Source organism: Rhodnius prolixus, unplaced genomic scaffold, assembly GCF_049639745.1.
Source record: "Rhodnius prolixus isolate KJV_2025 unplaced genomic scaffold, Rpr scaffold_9, whole genome shotgun sequence".
Taxonomy (NCBI): Eukaryota; Metazoa; Arthropoda; class Insecta; order Hemiptera; family Reduviidae; genus Rhodnius; species Rhodnius prolixus.
The window spans coordinates 12382471-12407871 of NW_027411604.1; the positions used below are offsets into that span (position 1 = coordinate 12382471).

Genomic DNA, 25401 nt, shown 5'->3' on the forward strand with positions numbered 1-25401 from the left:
GATTGGAAAAAATATACACGTTAGGGATTTCCTCTGACCCACTATCTGTGGACTGAGAGCAATGAATCTTGGCACAGTTATTAGTCTTTCTCTATATAGGTACCACCTAGAGTCGCTTACTTTTTTTATCTTTTTAATAACGTAAACACCTCGCTTAATAGAAGTCGACAAGTTACTCCCAAAGCCACGTTGTGACTTCGAAAATCAGAGTCTCATCATCTGGAAAATGTTTGCTCTTCAAATAACTTCATCGTTGGAAAGAGGTCCGATGGTGAATAGCCAATAGATGGCGGTAGAATTTCAAAGCCACAGGAGCATTATTCCATTTGGGTAGCATGTGAGTGTGAATTTGGACACCTTTAGTGACCATTCCACATCTCTTGGATTTGATGGATTAAGCATAGTATCCCCCAGTGATCATGGTATCCATTGCTAGAAAATCCAACAATACTACTACTTGTTGGTCCCAAAATATTGTGAGTCTGAAATTGGAGCTGTTTGTTCCGAAGTCCGACCACATTTGAATTGACGATGCCAGTTCTTGACTACATCACATGATGGGGAATCATCACCATAAACCTCTTTCATCTCATCGAACGTCTCCTTTGGTGTGCGGTCTTTGAATTAAAGCAACTTGGTGACTGCTATTTATTCCACTGGGTCCATTATCATTCCTCATACAACTTCAGCACCTGTAAAATTAAGACCGTTATCAGTTCTGAGTCGCAAATTGGCACGTAACCTATAGAGACTTATACTCATGTGCAGTTTCAGCGTCCGATGTTAAATAGAAGTTGGTCAGGAGGAATCTTTAATGGACTCCCTTCGTAATAGTAAAGAAGGTACATGATGTAGTTTACAGAAATAATATTTCAAATAACATAAAATTTTTAATGTTAATATCTAGCTTTGATTCGTCCATTATTTTGTATAATTTACCACACTTAAAGGCATCTTCCTACTCTTGAGGGAAACATTAATCTTTGAGTTACTACTGGTAAAAAAGGGGTCGCAGTGGCGTAGGCCTTGAGGCCGCCCTAGTCTAATCTACTACTGGTAAAGCCTGGTAAATTAGCTTAATATAATTTTTTATAGCAATTGAATGCAAATTCTTAAACACTAAATTTTTTGCAAGCTAATCTTCCAAAACTCAAATTTAATAATAACTGATTGGTAGGATTAGTGCAACCCGAATTTATTCTTGCTTTTTTTTTTTTTTATTAGCAATTCCGCTGTTAAATGTACATTAATTTCAGGTTGTGGAGGCCACCTGAAGAAGCCGTTTGATACCTTAGAATCTCCTGGTTATCCTAATGGTTACACTAGAGCATATGTTTGTGAATGGTACATAACTGTAGAGTATGGCAAGAGCATTGATTTGCGAATAACTGATCTGCAACTGGAAAAATCTCCAAAGTGTACCTACGATTCATTAAAAGTAAGAATTTTTTTAAAAAATGCGTCAACTTTTTTTAGCGCCCTGCCGGACAATGTCTTGTGAGGCGCTCTCGGTAAGAAAAAAAAAAATTCTAAAGGTAGGCTGTACTTGAAATCAAATCTACGAGTGGAAGTCCTGTTGATTCCTCTTCTAAGAATTTTAACTGTTTAGAAAAAATTTCTTTTTAATTTTAGATAGTGAGAAGATTAATCGATTGATAGTTTTTTGTATGAATAATTTACTGTTTTATAACCAATTACCTGAATATTTAACTTCCTATGAAATTAGAAATTAAGTAATGTTTTACAGCCATTTTAACGAATTTAAGGTTTCAGTCCATTCCATCTCAACAGTTTCATTTCTACTTATACAAGCATACCGAATATGAATCAAAGCCTAATATTTGACCGGATCAGTTTTAAAAAAATAAAGTAAGTTAAATTGTTATTCTATTTAGTTGGCAAATCAGTTTTAAATGTACACCCTTCACCTTTAGTAACAAAATTCATATAAGGTATTGCATAAATAAATGTTCTAGGAATAAGGCATGGCAAAAGCCACAAGTGCCAAAAAAATGTTTTTTTTTTTTTAATTTAAGGTGTTTGGAGGAGCGGATGATAAAGCACCACTTTTAATTTCACGATGTGATAAAAGTTCTGATCCTATAATTGTTCAGACATCTGGAAATAAAGCGTTCATTAGATTTGAAAGTGACACAACATATCATGGTAGAGGATTTAGGGCGTATTATATGTTGACTGATTCAAGTGAGTATTTTTTATGTATTTTTCGTTTAGGCTTACGAAAACATGTTAAAATTGACAATTTATACGCTAAAAACAAATTTTTTAAATAACTGTAAAGAATGTTCAGTTTTTACCCATACATCCGTCTTAAATATTTGATTACTTTAATGTAGTTCATTAGAAGTTGGAGATTTTGAAATATTTATTTTATACCTTTATGTAAGCAGAATTTAGGAAAGCAAACCAAAAAATTTACAAGTAATTATAATTAACCAAGCGAATGATATAGAAGGAATATATTTACAGTTATCATATTTTCTAAAATTCTGATGCCTCTTGTCTAGGCTGTGTGAGGATAGATTGCAATTTATTTCCTAGAACGATTGATATACTTTCGATAATTAATTGTAAAATATAACAAGACACATTTCTGGGCCGACGGGGTGATAATATAGAACTCTTGTGTATTTAATCGTTTAGGTGAACGAAAAATCCAATTCTGACTTAACTGGCAAGTACTTATGCTTCAAACTGCCATTAATTTTTTGTATTAGATCTTTTCATTGACTTTTGGAAGTTCCAAGTCCCGTGTGATCTCTTTCATGAACTCATTATTGTTCATTAGGGTACTTCTGACAGTTTTTTGGATGATTTTCAGGTTTTTGGCCCGAACAAGTCAAATATTAATAAAATTTTCAAGTGCTATTAGATCAGATGGAAATTTCAGAATTAACGTTAGAATTTCTAGTGTCCCATTTTATTTTTGGGAGATAAGGTAAAGTTACGGACATAGAAATTAGAAAAACTTCCATCTTATTTGAAATAAGCTCTTGTGGCAGCCTACAAATTAATTCATCTTGAACAGTTATTTACTAAAGCTTCTATAAAGTAATTCTTTTATTATTATATTTTTATCAATTTAGGCAAAATGTCGCCTGATTTAATGAGCATAACAAACTTTATCCACTCCGGCTCTTTTACTCCATTTGAAAAATTTATGACACTATCAGGGTACAAATAGCTTTACGCCTATTTTTTTAGATTTTTTTTGTTTTTATTTGTTTAATGAATTTAAAAACATGAAATTTATTTCAGAATGTGGAGGAAAGTTTGTAAGCACCCATGGTCGTATTCATTCCACTAATTATCCACAAAATTATGGAGCTTTTGACGATTGTTCATTTTTAATAACAATTGATTCAACTATGCGTGTTGTACTAAATTTTACTGATTTCGATATATTTTCAATAAGCGAAAATGATTGTGATTCTTCTTATGTTGCGGTTAGTAGATCTTAATTTATTACTTGGTTTGTTTGGTTTAATTAACATTCTATTATTATTTTATATTTTGTTTGTAGTAAATTTCCTTGTAATGTTAAGAGTTTGTTTCTGTTTTAGATATATGATGGTGATTCTCTTGATGCACCAGAGTTGGGAAAATTTTGTGGCAATCGCAATCCTAAAGCAATTCAATCTTCTTCAAATCAATTATTTGTAAGACACAAAGCAGATGGGGAAAATGTAGCCAAGGGTTTTATTGCAGAATACCACCAGGTAGAAGAATTAATTGTCTAATATTTCTTTTTTATTTATCTTACACCTAGTAAAAGAAAGAATATCGTCGTGACAAAATTTGGTTTTAACCGGAAATTTCAAGTTTTGAGAATCCTTGATCACAAAATCGAAGATATTATACACCACTTAACTACATTTTCGACAAAATGAACTTTTATTTATTTATCTGTATATGAGAAACTTGAACTCTACTTAGTCTTAGTAAGCTTAAATTCGGTATTCATTTCGGTTCCTCATCGGTGTTGTTTTTGGAGACTAAGGTTTCAGCCGAAATTCGTTCGATCAAAAGGATGATTTTATTGAAATGAATTTTCAGCTTTGCGCAATTTCCGGAAACTCCTCTTATTTTACTCAAAAACGAATAATACCTATTCATTCATGATTTTACTATGCAGTATTGCAGGTAAATGGTTTTTCAAGGAAGATCGTTCCTTGGCTACACACCTTTAGAATAGTTTCTGTTCCATTTTTTCAGCCTGTAATATTATACTGTCATTCTTGAGCTCTGCCATAATCCGTCTTATCACACTCTTATATATTTATTAATCTTATAATCTTATATCTTGAAGTGCTTTAAAATTAAAATATTTATCGCTTACCATCATGTATTCGTTATACATTTATTGTTAATAGTATATTGTTCTTTGTTATTCTATAACTTTGCTATATTTTTGGTTATCGACAGGCGTGTGGTGCTTCAATTACTACTGACAGTTCAGGAGTAATTGATTTTTCAGAAGCATATTCAGAGCTTTTCAACAATGATGTTGACAATTGTTCCTGGGTAATCAGATCTGATAAACTAGGTAAATTTATGAAGTTTATTTTTATTTTGTTTTTGTCAATGAGCCCTCTACATTTTCATACAAAGATTTCATTTGTAACCTTCTAAGTAGACTTTTGAGGATTAATAACTTTTGAGAAATTGTACAAAAGATTTCTGATGGGAAGACAAGAATACACACTTGCCCAACATTAAGTGTCATAAATCGGCCTAAATTTCCCATGTTCTCACAACAATCATTAATTTTTTCTGTGATACTTTGATAATAAAAGTTAAACGACCAATTTGTTTACTTAGGTATCTACTTATATTAGGAGTTGACCTCTACTTATATTTACTAAACATTTTTCCTTCTAGATTCAAAAATAACATTAAGCTTCCTCCTAATGGATGTTGGAAAGCGTAATAATGAATCAGTGAATGGTGTTAGTATTTACGCTGGAGAAGACACTACATCACCTCGTTTGGGGACCTACAATGGCCAGTGGAGCCCGCCACCAATAGTAGTACCAAGCTCTGCAGTCACAATAGTATATAATATGATCCATAAAGAAGTTCTGGGCAGATTTTCTGTTGAATATTCTGTCCTTGATACAGGTTCAACGATAATTATAAAATATTTGTAGTAGAATATTTCTTAAAATTAAATGAGGCAAATAAGTGCATTTATCTTTACATCTTTACAGCTTGCGGTGGTCGTTTCATGTCAGAGTCAGGAACAATAGTTTCACCAAACTATCCAGATAATTACCCTTCCAACTCTGAGTGTGTATGGACTCTACTCACAAGTCCTGGTACGTTTCGCAATTTGACTATCATTTCATATTCGTTTTCTTCAAGACCAGTAAACACTTCCACCTATATTTTGAAAGTATTGTAATTATCATTCTATTAGAAAGAAAAGAACAATGCCAATTTCAGTCTTTATCAAATATCATTCTGTTAATTTTTTTTTAATAAAAAACAAAAAAAATTCATTCCCACACCTTATCCACAATTCTGGACTTTTCTATTCAGGAAAATATTATGCTATAAAATTATAGTCTCAGATTTTTTGTTTGCCTAAAAAACTTTGTATAAATTTTTATTGAACGGAGGAAAAAATAGAAGCCCTCTTTAATTTAATTTATTAAAGCAACACGCTACAACTTTTGGGAGTGGTCAATAAAGTTTTGGTGGTTTTGAAAAATTTGGATCAAACTAGGAAAAGCCGTGTCAATAAACACGGCACTTCAGAGGAGAGTCTACCACCCCTCTTTGCCGTAAGGGCCCTTTTTTTGATTCCGGGTCCAAGTACAAATGCCTGCCCTTAGGCAACTTCTTAGCATTTTCTCTTCCCTAACAGCTCACACTTCGCGATGGACAGTGACGTCTGTAATGAGAAAACACTGTCCGGCTGAACACTGAAGAAATCAATTATCTCAGATGTTGATGTGCATTAATTAAAAAAAAAAAATATCCTGTACATCTACTTTTTTATAAAATACTATTTTCTAATATTTTTATTTTAATGTTTCATTGTTATGTTCTTTCTATTTGTTCCCAGGTAATCGTGTAATGTTGGAAATAGTTGAACTTAATATACAAGTGAGCGAGTCATGCAACAGTGATTATTTAGAAGTACGAGAGAAAGATAGTGATGGTAAGCTAATGGGAGTCTATTGTGAGTCAAATATTCCAGATCGGTTGTATTCAAATAAAAATATGTGGATCAAGTTCCGCAGCAGTGAAGGCGGTGCAAAAGGATTTAAAGCTCATTACAGTTTAGGTATAGTTATTTGCTTGTAATTAAAATAGTTTTTTTACTCTGTCAAGTGCAGTTTCACCCTATTAGTTCAGACAGTCGCTCTTACTGCTGAGTTATTTCCTTGAAAACCTTAATACCGGCAGTAACAATGCCATTAATACCGTTAAGTTGACTTTTAGATTTCACTACCTACCGACCTACATACGCTTAATACATTTTTCCGAGATTTTCGACCTCAAATATATCTAGTATATACCTCTTCGAAAATTTGACACATTTTTCTTACTTTTATGAGATGTAAAAGGTAGTATAATTAGAAAACTCCATGAATAAAATGGCAATTCTAGTTATCCGATTTTTAGTTTTGAATCTAAAGTGTTTTCAAATAGCGCTTTTGTAAAATTTTTTCCTAATATTTTGCAAATTTATAAAAAAACATTAAAAAAAAAATCAGTCAAGTCGCACTTTTTAATTAGAAAAGGGAAGATTTTAAAAATCAAATTCTGGTATGAAAAGATTTACATTGCAAATCGTAACATGGACAAAATGATGACAAAGTCAAAAACTTGAAATCAGTCTTCTCTAAAAATAACAGCAGCAAGAAAAATTTTTTTAAATAAAAGTGAAAAAATCTTTAGATATTTTTGAATATAAAGTAAAAATAAATTAAATAAAGAGGCTCTTCTAAAGAAATTGGCAAAAATTAAATAATTACTCACACAAACGAATAATTCCTATCACGCAGATTATTTTTTTTAATTCATAATTTTTTGCAATAAATGTTTTTTTTTGTTTAAATTATATATGAAAAATTTTGCTACTCGCCTCCGTCCACGACACCTAATTAGTAGTGTAATTAGTAATTGGACATAAAGACCGCCTGAAAAAATAGGCACTACTTTATTTTTTTTTACTACTTTTGAATTGAACCCGTTATATTTGAGAGGAATAAAATAAATTAAATGGAAAAAAATAGCAAAATGTTGCTGGAAATAGCAGAAATTGGTCAGCGCAGTAAAAACTTGTTTACAGTTATCTCCTAGTCTTGTAAAGATGATCGTTAATTCTTTAATTAGGCACTAATCAGATATGAACTTGATACTGTACGGATACAGTGTGGCAAGTAGAAAAGTTTTTGAAGGTAACATGTAAGTTTTGCTATCATCAAGCCAAGCTGCCCTAATTTTAAAAGAGCTATCTGAATTGGAACAAAAAATTTCTTTCCTATCACTTCTAATTGGACCCTAACATTTACTTCCAATGAAAACATGGTTTCTTAAATTTGAAATAGTCACTTTTCATTATTCTTTCATTCATTATTTAGGAAGAAGAAAAGGTAAATATTGTTTTCTAAGTAATAATGCAATACACTTGTAGAAAAACTTTACACGCATCATCAAATTACGGTTGTAAACAAATATTTGCTTCAAGATACATCCTTTAATATCTCTGATGATTTTATTAGCAAGATATTTACTAGTTGATATCAAAAACGTAGAAATTAATTTTCATCCATTGAAGAAAGGATTAATTATTACACCTGTCTGGAGTTAATTATTTAGTTGAATATTTTACGTTACATTACTGTTGCAGAAAAAATGGGTTTACTTGTACAAAACTAATCACTTCGTACTATTTAATTAATAACTGAAGCGTATATATTTTAGTGCATGGTGGTGAATTAAGTGGGATTTCTGGTCAACTAGCTAGTCCTCTTTATCCAAAGAACTACATTAAGTATGGAAAATTTAACTGGAGGATTACTGTACAACCTTCTCATGCAATTAGGATTGCTGTTATTGATTTATTTATTGAGAAAATGGACGCAGTTTATGAATGCGTAGGCGAAATTATGGTATGTTAATTCATTTTATTTTAGTTTGTTTTGATTTTTAAAGTTTAGAAAAAAGAAAAAATAGAAGTTATTTAAGAATTCAATAAACATGTAACTAATCTTAAAAAAGAACCAATAATAATTTGAGTTTTACATTTAAAGTAAACTTAAACTTTAAACTTAAACTTTGAACTTAGTAAACCGAAAGACTGGGGACATCCTAATCCTCTGATTTGTGCCGTACACCTTTGGATCCTCCTTCTTTTTCTTCACTTCGTTGTTCGAGATCTATAGATTCTAAACTTAAAATAATTAAATGACTGTAAATTATAAAGTTTTTATAGAACCTTAAAGAGATCAGATTCTCTTAACATATTTAAGAAATAATGTAATTGAAAATGATCGTGTTGTTCTCTAAATGAAAGGATTCTTTTTCTTTTTTTTTCATTTTTTAAATGAAATAAAGTAATGCTCCAGGACCCTCCTAGTCATCTGAAAGTTATATAGAGCTGGTGCAAGCCTCTTTAGGTGCTGAATCTAATGACGAAGAACGCTCGGAGACGACGTTTTATTTCCAGGCTTGTATCATGCTCTCTAAATTTTCAGAACCAGACTTGAACAGTTCTAAAAACAGAGAGGTTCCCTTTTCTACTTCATTAATTTCAGAATCTGCGTTTGTGCGTTATAGCCTTAAATAAAATTAAAAAAATTGCTTTAGATTTAAAAGTCTGATAAATAAAAGATCTTTAAAAGCTTGATAAATGCTTAAACTGAAAGCTTAAGAGGTACTAATAGGAAACTTTTGGATCACTTAGCGGGTAAATCATACGAAGTTCATTGAACTTTAAAAGAAAAAAACGCACATTTTCTTGTTTTAGGCTAGTAATTAAAAAAAAAATTACTATACACTTCATTGCTCAAATTATTTCTTTTTTTAAAAAACCTTCAATCAATTTACTTCTTTTTGAAAGTATTTGTTTTTCAGGTTTACGATGGTTACGACTCATCAGCCCGAATATTAAAACGTATTTGTGGAATACAAATCCCAGAGCCTTTCACTTCTGGTTCTAATGTTGTTTATATAGAATTTTTGAATTTCATTAACGCAGTTGGTTCAAAATTTCTCATTGACTGGATGCAAGTACCTAAAGAAACAGGATCTAGTAATAAGAATCAAAGCATTAGCTTTCTGGATGGTATGTAGTAAAATATTTATTTATACTCTTTTTATTAATTAATTAATTATTACATTACTTTTTATCATATCATTTGGCATCACGTTTACTTAATGATTGTCACTTATGTGTAAAGAGAGCAATTGTAATATTTGAGCAATTTTGTATCTTAAAACTAGTGTAATCTTGACTTTCTTCATCTTTTTCCTATCTTGCCTTCATCGGTTGAAAGCCTCGGCAAATACCAGTATTCACCTGAAATGTAGCGACCCCATTAACAAGAGAAAGGTCTGTTTTTATTCTGTATACAGGGTGATCCATTTAAAACGCACCAATCGCTAATAACATTTTAGAAAAGCGAAAATCTGGAAAAACCCAGTACATAAACTATATGATCTTTTAGTGTAGTTCCCAAATTTTCCACCCCGATGCTGTAACTTCATTTTTGGCGGAATTACGGCTAAAACAGTGATAGGGGTTTTATAAGGACCACTGGTTTTGACTTTGATTATGAAAATTATTTAAAAAAGTGTGAAAAATGACATTGACTCCGTTTCGATATCCCTAATATTTGTCGAGATATTCTAGATCAAAGTTACAATTTTATCTATTCGTGATCGGTTTATAATATTAATTTTCCACCGGAAATACACTTTTGGTAGATCCACTGACTGCAAAAATGTTATTTGTGACGCAAAGAAAAAAATAATAATGATTGAAGATTTTAAAGAATATAGTGTAATGTAAAGGTTGTGGGTGAAACAAAATAATTTTTTTTTAATCTTCAAATAAAAGCGACCATCACATTTTAATGTACTCCGTATGCAAGACTTCTTGACCTGTATTACGGTAAGAGTATCTTACCAGTGAGGGGCGGGTGCTGGTTCTAGTAGTCCAGAGCGTGGCTTTGTAAGTGGGAGATCCTCAGTTCGAATCCCGCGTATGACTACATTTCATTAAAAAACAGAATTATGATGTATTAAGTATGATGAATGACTGCATCCTCGGGATTCGATTTTAGCTGTAACTCCGCCAAAAATTAAGATACAGCATCGAGATAAATTTGAAAACTAGACCAAAAAAAAAACTATATTTTATTAATTGGGTTTTTTCCAGATTTCCTCTTTCCTAAAAAGTTATTAGCGATTGGTGCTTTTTAAATAGATCACCCTGAATATAAAAGATATATATATAAAAAAGATATGCAGGGTGTTCATTTTAAGACGGCTCAAATGCATTTCATGCTTAAACGGTTGTTCTGAGCGAAAAATGGTAGAGAAAAAATTTGTTGCCTGTCACCTCTAGTTTCAGAATATGTGACTTGATTTTAGATTCCTGCCCGCATACGCGGCTGACGCGCGACCAAAAGTGAGGGTTCGCAGTTGACCCTGACCCCATTTTCATATACACAGATTTAAAGAGTATAAAAAGTAATGAAAGTAACCGGAAACCGCAATTCGATATTTTCAAAATTAAAGGTGCTAGGCCAGGGGTCGGCAACCCGCGGCTCTTTTATCCAAATTTTGTGGGTCTTCAGCCTGTCCAAAATAAATTGTATATTTCAATTTTATTGAAACAAATGAAAATTTCATTTATTATATATAGATATTTGTAGATATTTTTTTCAAAAAGAATTTTAAATGTGATAGGTTTGAAATTGAATAGAATTATATTAAAATACCGTATACGTAATTATAAAGACTGCCGCCTTTTCATTCAATTACAGGTTTAGTTATTATTTATTTGTTTATTTACTTTGTAATTTTTAAAAGTAAATATATAAAACATTTAAATGTTATTGAATATCATAAAATAATAATTTGCGAATTCAAATGATCTACAGAGTTTTTTACACTACCATCCTTGCGGCTCCTGGTAAGATATATTAAAATTATTTAAGGAGAAATGGCTCTCTACTTAAAATAGGTTGCCGACCCCTGTGCTAGGCCATTTCAAAATCTGGTATTTTTAATCATATTTCAATTTTTTTAACTTGTTATCAAAAAGAAAGAAGAGCACGCGATTGGTCATTTTTATGTATTTTTTCATCCCCTTTCTACTAAAAATATTGCCAAGGCAGTAAAGCTAGTATTTTTCTTAATATCGGGAAATAAGTCGTTTTCCGAGTGATTTTTCTAAGAAAAATCAAATGTTAAGAGCTTTAGATGTTCTCATATATATACACTGCCGGTCAAAAGTTTAGGACCACCTCAATTTTTTGAGAATATTCGATATATTTTGGAATAAATAACACAAACTAACATTGTTTTTCAACAATGGACCTTTAATATATGTTAAAAGAAGTACACAGTTCAATATACGAGGGGCACTATTTATATTTTGAGCCTAATAATAAAAAAACAGTAATTTGTCATTGAAAATGACTTTATTGTTTTTCAAAATATTCTTCTTTATGATCTATACTCGTACACTTCTGCATGCGTTCGAACCACTTGTCAAAGCATTTTTTCATTCCGCTTTAGACACCTCCAAAACATGGTTTTTGAGTGCATCAACGGCTTCTTCTGCCGACGAAAATCGTTGTCCACGTAATTTATTCTTGAAGTTCGGAAACAAAAAGAAGTCATTTGGTGCCAAATCAGGACCTTACGGCGGATGACCCATTGATTCGATTTTTTGAGTGCTCAAATATTCGGTTGTTAGATGAGATGTGTGACAGCTGGCATTGTCTTGATGAAGAATGATCCGACGGCGCTTGTTTGTTTTCCTTATTTCACCGAAGACTTCCGGCAAACAAATGGTTGTGTACCATTCAGAATTGACCGTTCTACGTTCCTCTAAAGCAGTGGTTCTTAACCTTTCTAATGCCGTGACCCCGCAATACAGTTCCTCATGATGCGGTGACCCCAAACCAAAAAATAATTTTGGTGGCTACGTCATAACTGTAATTTTGCTACAGTTACGATTCGGATGTAAATACCTGATTTGTATTCTCATTGCTACAAATCAAACATAATTTAAACATAGTGATTAATCACAAAAACAATATTTAAATTATATATTGAGAAAGATTGATTAAAGAGATCATTACAGATTTGATTGACTGAGGGCTCTGCTCTTGCGAAAGAGCAGATTTCTCTAACTGAATGTTGAAACGCGTAAGATTTGTTATTGGAGAGTGTTATTTGGAGATGCCTCTCCAGCATCTTTGTAAACTTCAGGTTTGTAATAGGTTGATTGAATGTGTGCCTTTTGGCTCGCTCTCCCATTTATTTATTCGTGATAGGTTCCTCTGAAAACGTCAAAATTGGCATCTTTTATCTCCAAACCCAATGAATTCATGAATGTGTTAAACAAGAAATGAATAAACGCTATCTAAGAAAAGTGCAATCACCTCTTTAATGCCTGTTAAAAAATATTTTCCTATTTTTCACTTGGATATAGGATGGAGCAAATTGTGAATCCTATTAAAAGACTTCCATCTTATGAGAGAAAACTCTACAAAATTCTTATTTCTTTTTTGTCCCCTTTTTTCATTATTGTATTTTGTTGTTACAGGTATTTTATGCAGGACCAAAGTAGAGTTGAGTATAGATCCAGTAAAAAATAACAGTTACACTTTTAGTAGTCCTGGATTTCCAGAAGGATATAAAACTGATTTAAATTGTGAATGGATCATAGAAACTGAACCGCAAAATCATATTGAAATTTTATTCAATAAATTGGATTTGGAAAGCAACAGACTTTGTCTTTCCGATTATGTCGCATTATATAAAGGTATTAGTGTAATATTTTCTTTCTCATTCATAGAGTTCCATTTGCTGAAATGTAATCCATGTAGGCACATGTTTATCTATTATGGATTCCAATTTAGTACATTAATATAGCTCGCACTTCCGTTGAAGAATGTTCCCACTTAGGAGTGGGTATTAAATTAGCAAGTGAAAAATATAATTTAAAAATCAATTAAAATTTATTACTGGTAAGAGTAAATAATAGCAATTTTTCTAAATCTATAATGAATAAAAAATTTGGCATGAAACACTTAGAATCCCATACTACATACTTTCTCCAGCATATCTTAAAATAAAGTTTGATGGAAAACTTCATGATCGAAGTTTTTCTATTTCTTAAGAAAACTAAGTTTAACTTCTTGATCGAAAATTAACACCGGAAGTAAAAAGTACTAATCAAGTAATTCTTGCATCGAGAGTGAGAATTCACTTCTATCTCAAAACGTTGGCAATATTTAAGTACGACTCTAGGTCGATGCAAACAATGCATTTATTGACGTGATGATTCAGTAAGACTTTTAAAATATCCCATCAAAATTTAATCATTATCTATTAGATTTTAATGAGATTCGCCGTCAAAATTTAACAGTAAATCGAGACAAATTTATTTTTTCAAAAACTGTTTCGATTAGAAGTTGTGGGTCGACAAAGTTTAATTGAAATCGGAGACGTCACAAGAAACTAAAGCTCTGTTTAGTGTTTAGTAAGAAGTATTACTTTCCTGTACATATTTGTTTCTGATGCAGTGATGATTTCTTTAAATTAGTTTAGTAAGTAATAGAGGAGAATATTTCCGTTCTTTACGAGATTTTTTTTTTTTCAGCATCCTTAGACAATGTTAATACCTGGGATAAAATTGCTCAGGTATGTCACGAAAACGATACTCATTCAAAGTTCAGTGGAAATAATATTGTTAAAGTTGTTTTTCGTTCTGACTTTTTAAGTAACAAAACAGGATTTGAAGCAAAAGCATTGACAGGTTTTTTTTTTAGCTATTTTTACTTGCAAAGAAAATTATTATCTACGTTTGTTCTTAATTGATGATTTAATTGTTGTGTTATATTTACTCATTTATTTATTTTCTTCTATCTTAGTTTGTGGTGGAAGTATGAGTGGTCCGAATGGAATAATTAAGAGCCCACCAGTATATGTAAGAGGTACTTGCCAATGGAATGTAACTGTAAAACCAGGACAAACTATAAAACTCAAGTTTAACAAATTAAAATTACCTAAAGATACAGAAGGAACTACATGCGGGTATCAATATCTCATGGTTAGTGAGTTGGATATAAATTTTAATAATTTAATGCTTCTATGTTAACTATTGAGTTGTATGGTGGCATTGCGACGAAATTAAACAAATATGTTATCTTAACTTTTTTAGTGTTTTATCCGGAATTTTAGGCGAATATAATCTCTTTTTTCAACAGAATGTCTAAAAAAAAAGTTCTGTTTTTTTTTTAAATGAGCGTGTTTTGTGTTTAATTAACATATTATTTCTGGAGACAATGTAGAACATAATAGTCAAGAGATAATAAGTAGGCCCAATAGTAAAGATTTTAGAGAACTCAAGTTTTAAACAATTTTTTGTTTTTTGTTCAGTTGAGAGATGGAGGCACAAGTGATTCACCATATTTAGGAGCTGGAAAGTATTGTGGTGAAGATTTAAAAGACATTCCTAATACACATAGTAATAAGCTATTTATTCTCTTTCAATCTACACATTGGATGGTTCAGGTATTTAATTAAGTAATTTCAAACTCTTCTGATTAGACGACACCTGTAAATGAGACATTTAATCCTGCAGATGGGTGGTATATCCTCCTTTAGCTGTCATAACTAACCAGGCTTCCAATTTTTTTCAATTGATGCCTTAGCGTTTAAATGTTTTGGAGGTTCTTCCGCCTTTGCAAAAGCTTTAAAAAATATTTTTAAAAAATACAGCATAATTTATTCTTAGAGCGCGGCAGACAAGGGTTTCTTTCCTTGGCCAGACAGATCTGTTCTTGTCTGTCTTTGGAAGTTCTTCCAGAGAATAGTTGAGTTGACTTCCTCCTCCATTCTGAGCTTCCTGTAGAGTCTTTGCGAAAAAAAAAATTAAGACTGCAGGGGATACAGCGCCTGCTCGGTCGGTTGAGTGGAGATGTTCGCTACTTCGTTTCCAAGTATTTCAGCTTATCCTGGCATAAGGTGACTTTATTTTTCCTGCTATTGAGTTTAGGCATATCCACAATAATAATAATGTAATTTAGTGTCAATATTTTCACGCGGGTTTTAAGTTCATCTACTAAATTTCGTGCATTCTTGCGAATAGCAAACATACTTTACTACAAAATTATTTTTACACAATTAAATAAAATACAAGGAATATTCGCAATAGAACCCAGTACCACATTACATCTTATCTACGTGGGCCTCTAGCAGCTCGGCTACCGTGGCGCATCATTTCCGGACTAATTCAATGGATAATACGTGAATTAACGTGTTAATAGAGGCTTGAGTAATAGATGTGATGACGTCATATTTATTCAGAATATTTCTGTAAAAGTTTAAAAAAATTCATTTTAAGCATGATTTCCGTCGAAAGCTCCTAGTTTCTGGTACTTGGCCTAAAAACTCCAGTCCCCAAACGGGTCCTTGACACATCCGAATACCACTCAATCGCACGTTTTTTAATGATAAAACAGCGAATTCATTGCTCATTGGTAGCATAAGTATGATTAAGCAATATTTATTTGCAATTAATTAAAAATATTTTTTTAGGACAATATTAAAAGCATTGTCCTAATTGAGATTTCCTTCCTCAATTCTGCATTAATTTATAATTACTTGTTTAAGTTTTAGTAAAATTAACATGTATTATAAATCAGCAGCATTATGCAGAGTTCGAGTTGGAGTATGAAGCCCATTCGATTAGTTGCGGAGGAAACATTGTTTTGTCAAAAAATATTCAGTCAGCTATTATTCATTCTCCAAATTATCCAAACGTACCTCCAGCTCATATCCAATGCATTTGGACAATAATAGCACCTGCTGGTGAAACAATTCATTTCAATATTTTAGGAAGATTTGACATCACCTATTCTGTTGGGTAAGTATTTTTATAATTTTGTTAGTTTATAAATTGAAAATTTCCTTAAAATATCTCTGATTATCATTTAAGATGTGAAAAAGAATATTTGGAATTACGAGAAGGAAATACAGAAATAGGACATCTAATTGGTAGATTTTGCAACATATCGCCAAATTATCTTATTACAGAAGGCAACTCTCTTTATGTCAAATATTTCACGGATGTAAATGATCCTAGAGACGGATTTAAGGCTAACATATCTCTGGGTAAGATTATTTATGTTTATATTTTTAAAGAGTAATTGAAGAGATCAATATTGCTTTGCTTCGAGGAATTTGGTGTTTTTTAGAATTAAAATCCCCCATGAATAGCATTGTAGATTGCTGGTATGGCTGTTAAAAAAAAATAGAATTAAACAACTCAAAAAAGATGGTTTGAATTTTGCGAATGAAACCCGTGCAATAATTTGCACAATGCTTACAATTTAAAATGAGTTTTGTGTATGTCCAGAATGTTTGAAGATGTTACTTTTTTTAGAAACCACGGCTTCTAGAAAAGGTCAAAAAGGTCAATTGTTGCTTGCCAGTTTTCACTTTCTGATGGTAAAACATATGTAAACAACAAACTTCGCAAATTGGAGAGTTCAGATTTATGAATCTTAACTCTACATGCTAAAAAAGTTCTCTTATTTATAGTAAAATTTTCGTATAGGTTATAAAAATTTATAACGCTATCTGATACGAGATCCCTAAACAGCCTCAAAAGAAAAATACCCTTAAGGGTGCCCCTGGCGGGATAGTAAAGTAAAGTAATCGCCTATTTCTTCAGGCGGGGCTTAACGTCCAACTACCATTTACTAGGTGTCGTGGACGGACCTTGGCGGGATTGCTCACTGGCGAGAGAAGGGAGGGTCCTGGAGACAATCACCCGGGGCGATAGGGAGTAAAATAAAATTCTTTCTTGTGCTTAATAAACCAACAACAAAATACCTTTACTTAAGGAAAAGTTCATACCAATAGGAAAATTTATGCTAGATACAAAATACTAATAAAAAGATAAAACTCACTGACGATAGATAACATAAGCAGGCACTAGCCAGGCCGAACGTACGGTAGAGAATGAATTTTTTTATTTTTATTTTGGAATCTTGGCTGTAAATAGCACATTGTCTGGCAGTCCAAAGTTCAAATTTACATTATGTAGCAGCTCCTTCCATCTACGACTATTTTTCGGTTACAGGCAAGAAAACAATGTAGTCACTTGATTTTATTGTAGAGTGGTTGTTATGAAACAATTTCTTATCAACAGGTTGTAACTTTTAGCAATAACCAGCTTTTAAACTTCCATATGTTTAAGTCCCACATTTAGTTATTCGTTGCGGAAACGCTTTGATTCCTCACCATTTACTATTTTAGACCATCTCACATTCACTCAAATATTTTTCAGTTTTCGTCTTCTTTTTTAAATTAGCTCTTCTGTCCTCTTCCTGCCGTGTCAGGCATCTTTACGAAAGTTATTCTTATTTGTTCTTCATCCTCGTCCAGTTCCTTCTTCAGATCATTGTTTTTACCGAAGCTACCTTTCCACTATTGGCTTCAAGCTCTCCACTATAATAATAATAATTATAATAATAGTAATAATAATGTGTTTATTTTTAAACATAACAATAACTTTAGATGTATACACGAAACAAAAAATACTTCTTCATAGACCGTAGTCCGTCCGAAGTTGACTCTCACAAACTTAAAATTTTAAAATGAAAAAATTAAATACATTAAAAATTGAATTGAATACATTCTGTAATTCCTGGCTCTCCTGGTATATTCATACAAATTATCCCATCCGTAATCACTATTTAAATTATTAATAACCCCTTCATAAGTAAATAATTTTCTCCTAGCTATCTGATTCTAAATTCATGGAGTACGGGACACATACCTAAGAAATTGACTATATTTTCTATTACACCTGAATTACAAAGAGCACATGTATAACAGGAGCCAGATCTGCTGAGGTTATAATTTAGCTTAAATAATTGGCCTCTTAATTTGAAAATAACCAGCTTATTGTGAGCAGTATAATTATCTTTCCCAGTTAATGACTCGCACCCTAATCAATTTTCAGTTCTTTATATAAACTATAAAATTGTCCTATCTAGATATTTACATTAAGTAGAGCTGTTCGCTTCAAGTAAAACTTGATCACGTCAAAGATCAATTGCGAGAAGTGGAACAATTCTTACCATCCAAGTACATTCTGAATTATTTATTTATTTTTTTTTTCTAGATCCATTGAGAACTTCTATTTCCTCACACTAATTTCTTTAGCATTAGGGCTTCTGCGTCAGCCACTTGAGCAATCACCACTTATTTATCCTTTACTTTATTGGGCTCTGCTTCAATTCATGTCAATTCTTCCTCAATGAACGTTTATTGATTAGCTTCTTCAACAAACTGAACAGACGCTGTGCAAACAAATTTTATAGACTAATTTTGGCTGTCAGAGTTCTTTGAACATTTGAAAATTGAATTCATTGAATATTTGAAAATTTTCCCATCAATTCAATAATATCCTGGCGTAAGCTGATAACTTTTTGAGTATTGTGTTTCATTTTTACTCATTTGCAAGTGATTTCTTGTTTTTACTTACTTCGAATATTTGCTGCACTCTACTTAACGGATTCTGCCTGGCCATATTCACTGCTGACCTGACTAAAGCTGAGAGTTAAGCACCGTAGTAACACATCTTCACTTTTCTTCTAATTTTGTAATATCCAATATGCAGGCACCACTGGTTACACGGGCCGTCACACTGTCCCCCCTCACTTTCAGTGCACCTCATTTTATCACCTTCGCAGATTAGCCAAATAAATCGATCTAAAATACATGCTTTTGTTTGAAGTACATTATTTATTATGGAATATTCAACTTTTTTGCAGCTAAATGTGGTGGGAATGTGTTTACTTATCTTACTTATGAAATATCATCTCCTGGATATCCAGAAAGTTATGACGGAAATTTAACTTGTATTTGGCGCCTAACTACGGATGATCGTTTGCATTTCAAATTACGCTTTGATAAATTTAATTTGGGTGGTACCGCTCTGAAACATTATAAAGATCCTTGTGATGATAATATAGAAGATACATTGACTATAACAGATGTGTATCGTGACAATTATTCCATTAGTAAGTATAAAATTCTGCTTTTTTAAAAACTTAACTATATTTATTTTTCCTTTTAGAAGTAATGTTGACAGAAAATTATGGTGTAAGATCAAAAAAGTTAACTTTATTTATTCTTTTATGAGCTGAGAGGGTCCTAAGATAGTTTTAACTGTTCATAGTTAATTTTAAAACTTTCCTAGGATTCAGCGACTTATTAAATAAAAAGTGATTGTACTTCACAATTTTAAAAACGTTTTCTGTACATGTGCTTACTAAATTTTAGATAATTCTAAGGTATTTTGCGGCCAAAATGATTCATTAGAATGGGAAAGTGATAGTAACATTGTGCAAATAAAATTTAAATCCCTTCAGCCAAGATTTTCTTCTGATAGAAAGTTTTTAATAACTTTCACATCAGAAATATCACGAGCGAGTAAGTATTTTATTAATTTTATTATTTGTAAAGTTACGCTTTGTAAATAAATTACTGTTTTTTATCAGTAAATGCAGATTGTCCAATTAATACGGTGTTAAGGGGTATATATAATGAAAAATGAGGATTTTTGTTAAGCCGATCAAATAAAAAGAAAATATCTGGTTTTTTTGTGGTCCTGTAATTTAAATATAATGTGGCATCCGGCTGACTTGCATTTTCTCGAGTTTAGATTGTGATATCGAGAGCTACTGTTTTGATAAAAGATTTGATTAGCCGAAGCAGGAAACATTTCGATGACCGAAGTGTATTTGGAATCAGAAAAAAACAGATAACTTCAGGAAATTTATGACATTTGTATAAATAAAATGTTTATTTTGATCAGCCATGTGGAAGTGGTACAAATTATCAACAAAAATGCCAAAACGTAACAATAAATCGTTTGCCTTCCACTGTTCACCTTTTTTTTTAGCAAAATTAAAAGAAACAAAAATTAAAGAAAGAGATTGTGAAAATTAGAAAGTTCAGAGTTTCCTCACACTGCATTGAAATATGCAACGTAGTGGTGTTCTTAGCAAAGCCCCTTCATTGAGAGATGTTGCCGCATATGACTCAGTTGGTAACAAATCAAATGTATCCCTATTTTTCGCTCTTCTAATATTTGCACATTCTACAAACTAGTACGTGTGTATTGTTTATTTCATATCGTACTGTTGTTGCTATATTATATATTAGAGTTTAACCGTTAATCTTTTGATACTTCCGTTTTCTTGCTTCGGTAGATATCTTTAAGCTCATTTTGTGCGAATTATTCTGGCTTTGGAATTCCCTAGGCACATGTTACGCTACGAATATCAACAACATCTGTTTCAATAGCAATTCCGTCAAGCTTGACGATCTCATTATCCTTTCCACTATTCCATTCTATTTTCTGCTAACAAGCTGATTTTAGCGCTAAGCATGCTACCTTTATGACACATCATCGAAGACTACCATATAATGACATTTTACCTAGTAGCATACGCATATTGTCTTCCTTAAACCTTGCACCTTCCTAAAATTCGTTTTACGCCATGTTAGATGCCAAAGTAAGCCCTATTCTCATATTACTAGTTAGTTATGGCTCTTTAACTTGGATGGTATTTTTGTTAATCGTTATTGAAAGCCCTTTTAATAGAATGATATTTTTAAGATTCATTAGTCCTAGATTAATCTTTTAAAAGACTGACTGGCGTTTTCGCAATGCCTCCAGTTATTGATTTTATTATCTGAAAACAAAGCGAATTGCGTCTTGGTGATGCTATCAATAGTGTAGTTGAGCCCTGATAGTGACGTCAAGGATCGAGCGTTTGAGTAGAGCAAGTTTCATTTCTTTGAGCTAAACATTAACTTTCCTTATTGGGTCATTATTTTTTATTTTAAGGTAAGAATGATTGAAGTAACTGAAACATCTGAACTTTATTCCTTGTCCAACAATGCGTGATCAACAATTGAAATTCAATTCTTTAATTTTAGGTTGCAGCGAATCACTAAACGCACCTGAAGGCGAGATTCAGTCGCCAGGTTATCCATATTCAAGAAAAAAGGTTCATTGCATCTGGAAAATTAACGTGCCTAAAGGAAAACGTGTAACTTTTACCGTAACTGATTTAGATATGGAAACAAATTTACTAAGTAATATTACCAGACTTGGCCCACAAATTATCACGGTAAGTTGATAAACCTATATGAAAGAGTTTTATCACTAAACAATGTATAATTTTACAAGCAACCAGTAAGTATGCATTTCATATTTATAATTCAGTTTATTTAAAAGTGGCTGCTGAATCGAAAGATACTATGGAGGCTCAATCCGTGTCATTCTGTTTTTTGTGATTTTGGACTTGGCTAATTTTAATCTGAGGTAGGCTGGCCATTGCTGTAGGCAGTCTCGGCAGGTATTTAAAGCGCGAACTTTTAAACATGTCACACCCAGCATCATTAAATGGATTTTTTTTTTTTGGTCATGCATTTAAATATTTTAAAAAGTTTTTAAACGTTTTATAAGTGAAGAAAATTCCTCAACTCTAAAGGCCGCTTTAATGAATGGATTTTCACTTTTTAAATTTCCCGAAAATGGTTTCTAGGATTGTTTTTAACTCCAAATTTGAATTCAATCATTGTTCTAGGAAAGTTCGTTTTAGAACAGTTCTTAAGTTGGGTTAAGGGGCTTTCAAGTGAAGTTTTTTCATTGAATTTACTATTTACAATTTATCCCCACTTGCAAAAATTCTTTCCTCTTTCTATCGGCAGTAAAGAATTTTGTTCCACGAAGGCATGCGAGAGTTAATGTTGAAATTTTAACATATTCTGAATACCGTCTATTAAGAGTGTCCATCGAGGGAGTTCTTTCGATTTGCTGATCAAAACAAACTAAAAATAAAAAATGGTATGTGAAAAAATTGGTTAGAGCTTTTTAATTAATTGATATTTGAATTTTTATTTTAGGTATCAGAATGTTTCTATTTTCAGGACAAACTAATATGAAGATAAAGTAACTATTTCTGTCCTGAACTACATTATTTATTGATTTATTTTATTTTTTAATTATAGTTTTACAATGATAAATCATTCAGAACTCGAATAGCTACATGGCACGGCTACAAAGAACCAGGAACATTTATTGAATCCACTAGCAATTTTATGGTAGTCACTTATTTTCTGAGAAATATCAATAATCATCGAGGATTCTCAGCGAAGTATTCGAGCCACAATCCTGCCAGTAAGCAACAATACGTTTTAATGATTCATTTTCTATTGCTGATTTTAAATGTCGTGGAATGTTTTTTTTAATGTCAGACTGGTTTTGGACATTCACCCATCATCAGAGGATAAATAATCAGTTTGGTGTAATACACGATGCGACCTCAACTGTTTCCGCCTCATTCTAACTTACTGGTTGACTGAGTGAGAATATTACATGGTGTGCATGTTGTCATTCGAAAAATGTAAATTAATCTTATAACATTTTTTTAAAAATAGTGAAATAGAATTAATGAAACCTAATATATGCTTAAGGGTTCTTATGTTTAGAGTACACCATTTTATGTAAACGTCTTATTACTCAAATAAGGAGTACATATTTGGAAATTATTGACTTACTTTAACAGCCTTCACAGCAGCAAAACTTTCACGCACGGATATAGCAAAACTCTCAACTTCCGGGATATCACACTTACTAGAAGAGACTACTTAGAAAACGAAACAAAGGGTAAAAATCATATCTCTTGCACCGATCAACTTGGTTGAGGACTTAACACCATTCGCACAAGCTCAAAAATCTTAACTAAGAATCTAACTCTCTCAACAATTGATATTACTAAGTATAAACAAACATTGCCCAAAACAATAACTCATTCATCATATTTGCCATTTTTACTTACATCGGAAACGAGATTGGCAAACTATATATTCTTTTCGAGAAACCGCGATCAGGACACCAAAAAAATGGGATAGAGGATACGTACGTATACCGGTACAAACAATCCTTGTGGCCCGCAACGTATTCAGAAACTAGTTTTTTAAATTGTGATTATACCTTTAATGGCCAGAGCAAGAGAAAAGTCAAAGACAGATATAAAAAAAACATCCGCTCTTACTAACTCAGCAAAATAGATTAAACTTACTATAAAAAAAGCATATACGAATGTACATATATGAGCATGTTGCAAGTTCTTTGCTATAAAAAATTTTCTTTTTAGGATTTTAATCACATATTTATCAAATTTAAATAAACAATAATAATTCCTGGTATAAACGAACAAAGTATAATTCAGTGTTTTCTCATATGAAATACTACTCCAACTTCACAATTCTAAAATATAACCCATGAAAAACATGCAGAATGCTTAAACACTAATTTCATTAATTTTATTTTACTATTTTTACAAAAATGTTTCACAATCCATTTAACACTTTAAATGTGACACACATTAAATAACCTTCCTCGCATAGTCAGCAAGTGAGAAGGTAACACAGTTGATGTCGAATCTCGTATATCCAACAGATTAAGCTGTCCGTGATGATGAGTGGTAGTACGAAATTGGTCAGGTATTTAAAAAAAAAAAAAAAACATGCTGGCTAATACGGAAAACCAGCAATATTTTCAACCTTTCATTTTTCTATTTAATTAATTAGTGCATTTTTTCTTTTAACTTTACTTTTTTCTTTTTTTTTTGTAGTATGTGGCGGCGATTTGACCGATACGAATGGTACTGTATATCTTACAGAGATGTTTCTTACAGAAGTTTCGATATTTTGTCAGTGGGAATATATAAATAAGTTGAACACTCAATCAACGTTTTCTTTACTCATAACGGCTAACGTTTCGTCTGGGATAAATATACATGAAGATTGCTCTTTCGCCAAGCACTCCATCGTCGTTAGAGATGGTATGGTTAATATTTATCTCATCAGAGGGGAATATCTTTATTATTCTTGGAAGTGTTTTAATTAATTGTATAACATAAGGGATCTCAGCTTCCTTGGTGATTTGATAGTTACTTTATCACAAAAATAATTTTGTAACAGTTTCTTATAAAAGACTTAATAGTTTAAGACAGAGAAAAGAAAGAAAGTACACATTTTCACCCCTACATAACAGTAAAAGATGACTTCTCCTGAAGGAACTAACTAGTGCAATTCCTATTAGTTCTCACTCGCGTTACGAGGTTGAAGTTTGCACAGGGATGTTCGTCAGAATTTCGCGAACGAGGCCCCAAGAGAAGGAATCATCCTAGGATGAGGAAATAAATAAATCGGTACCCTGACCGCAGCAAATGAATCAAGGTCTTGAGCAATTAATCAACAATATTGAATTTCATCTTTGTTGTACAATTTTTTCTGCCTCTTTCAATTCATATTTTTTATATATAATTTATTAGATATGGGATCACTATACTATTTATGGTCAAGGAAGGACCTTGCTGTCATTAGAGAAATGGAACGCGTTGAAATTTTGCATAATAACGTTAGTAAAATTTGCGATGCTTTGATTTCTGAGTCGTCTAAAAAAGAGTTTTGAAAATATAAGTGACTTAATAAGTAAAAAAAAGTATGGTCAACTATCAGTGGAGTAGCTGAAAAGATTATGGTTCACCATAATCCTTAAGTTAAAAGTTAATTAAGTTTGTTAACAAAACATTGGTTTTATTTCGTTTTACAGATTATTTTTATTAGCCTTGCAGAATGGATGCGAGTTAACTAATTCATTAATTAGTTTTTTCTTCTTTTTTTAACTTGGTAGTGAAATAAATATTGAGAAGGTGGTTAATGGTTTGGTTGGGTCCTCTATGATTAATGACTCAAAATTAACTACTATTTTTCATACCTGGGTCCTGGAATGTATACAAGCGACTCGGGAAACATAGTGAAGTAATAACATAGTAACATAGTGTCCGACAGTTATTTAAGTAATAAGTCAAGAAAAAATAACTAGAAATTAGTGACAATAAAGGATTTTATAAAGTAATTTGACTTATAAACCGACTTTACAGGATCGAGAACTAATTTAGTTGGCGAGTTTTGCTCAAGAACTGAGACTAATAAACCTTACATAATTTCCTCACCGCATCCTGTTGTAGTAATAGATGTAAGTAGCAAGATAATCATTTAAATAGAGTGCGGTGAGCAAAA

At 31.9% G+C, this 25401-nt stretch overlaps 1 protein-coding gene and 1 long non-coding RNA gene across 8 annotated transcripts in view; one reads left to right on the forward strand and one right to left on the reverse strand.

Moving 5' to 3' along the window:
- Positions 1–25401, forward strand: part of LOC141454369 (cubilin-like) — a 74240-nt gene that overhangs the window by 29128 nt on the left and 19711 nt on the right. For 6 of the 7 annotated variants that reach the window (XR_012458676.1, XM_074128506.1, XM_074128508.1 and 3 more), the window contains 22 exons: positions 1257–1438; positions 2037–2205; positions 3280–3467; positions 3585–3740; positions 4447–4567; positions 4903–5142; positions 5232–5339; positions 6092–6313; positions 7960–8147; positions 9112–9322; positions 12821–13039; positions 13880–14035; positions 14151–14329; positions 14659–14793; positions 15927–16147; positions 16220–16395; positions 19068–19316; positions 19579–19728; positions 21244–21437; positions 22321–22489; positions 23949–24158; positions 25263–25357. Coding sequence is in view for 6 of the 7 variants with exons in the window: in XM_074128506.1 (XP_073984607.1) it covers positions 1257–1438; positions 2037–2205; positions 3280–3467; positions 3585–3740; positions 4447–4567; positions 4903–5142; positions 5232–5339; positions 6092–6313; positions 7960–8147; positions 9112–9322; positions 12821–13039; positions 13880–14035; positions 14151–14329; positions 14659–14793; positions 15927–16147; positions 16220–16395; positions 19068–19316; positions 19579–19728; positions 21244–21437; positions 22321–22489; positions 23949–24158; positions 25263–25357 (3938 nt within the window). In the remaining variant the exon portion in view is untranslated. The remainder of the gene's footprint in view (positions 1–1256; positions 1439–2036; positions 2206–3279; positions 3468–3584; positions 3741–4446; positions 4568–4902; positions 5143–5231; positions 5340–6091; positions 6314–7959; positions 8148–9111; positions 9323–12820; positions 13040–13879; positions 14036–14150; positions 14330–14658; positions 14794–15926; positions 16148–16219; positions 16396–19067; positions 19317–19578; positions 19729–21243; positions 21438–22320; positions 22490–23948; positions 24159–25262; positions 25358–25401) is intronic. The other variant, XM_074128507.1, reaches the window with a different exon arrangement.
- Positions 14736–19073, reverse strand: LOC141454379 (uncharacterized). The gene is made up of 2 exons (XR_012458679.1): positions 17196–19073; positions 14736–16089 (listed from the first exon to the last, which is right to left on the reverse strand). It is a non-coding gene; the product is annotated as an uncharacterized lncRNA (long non-coding RNA).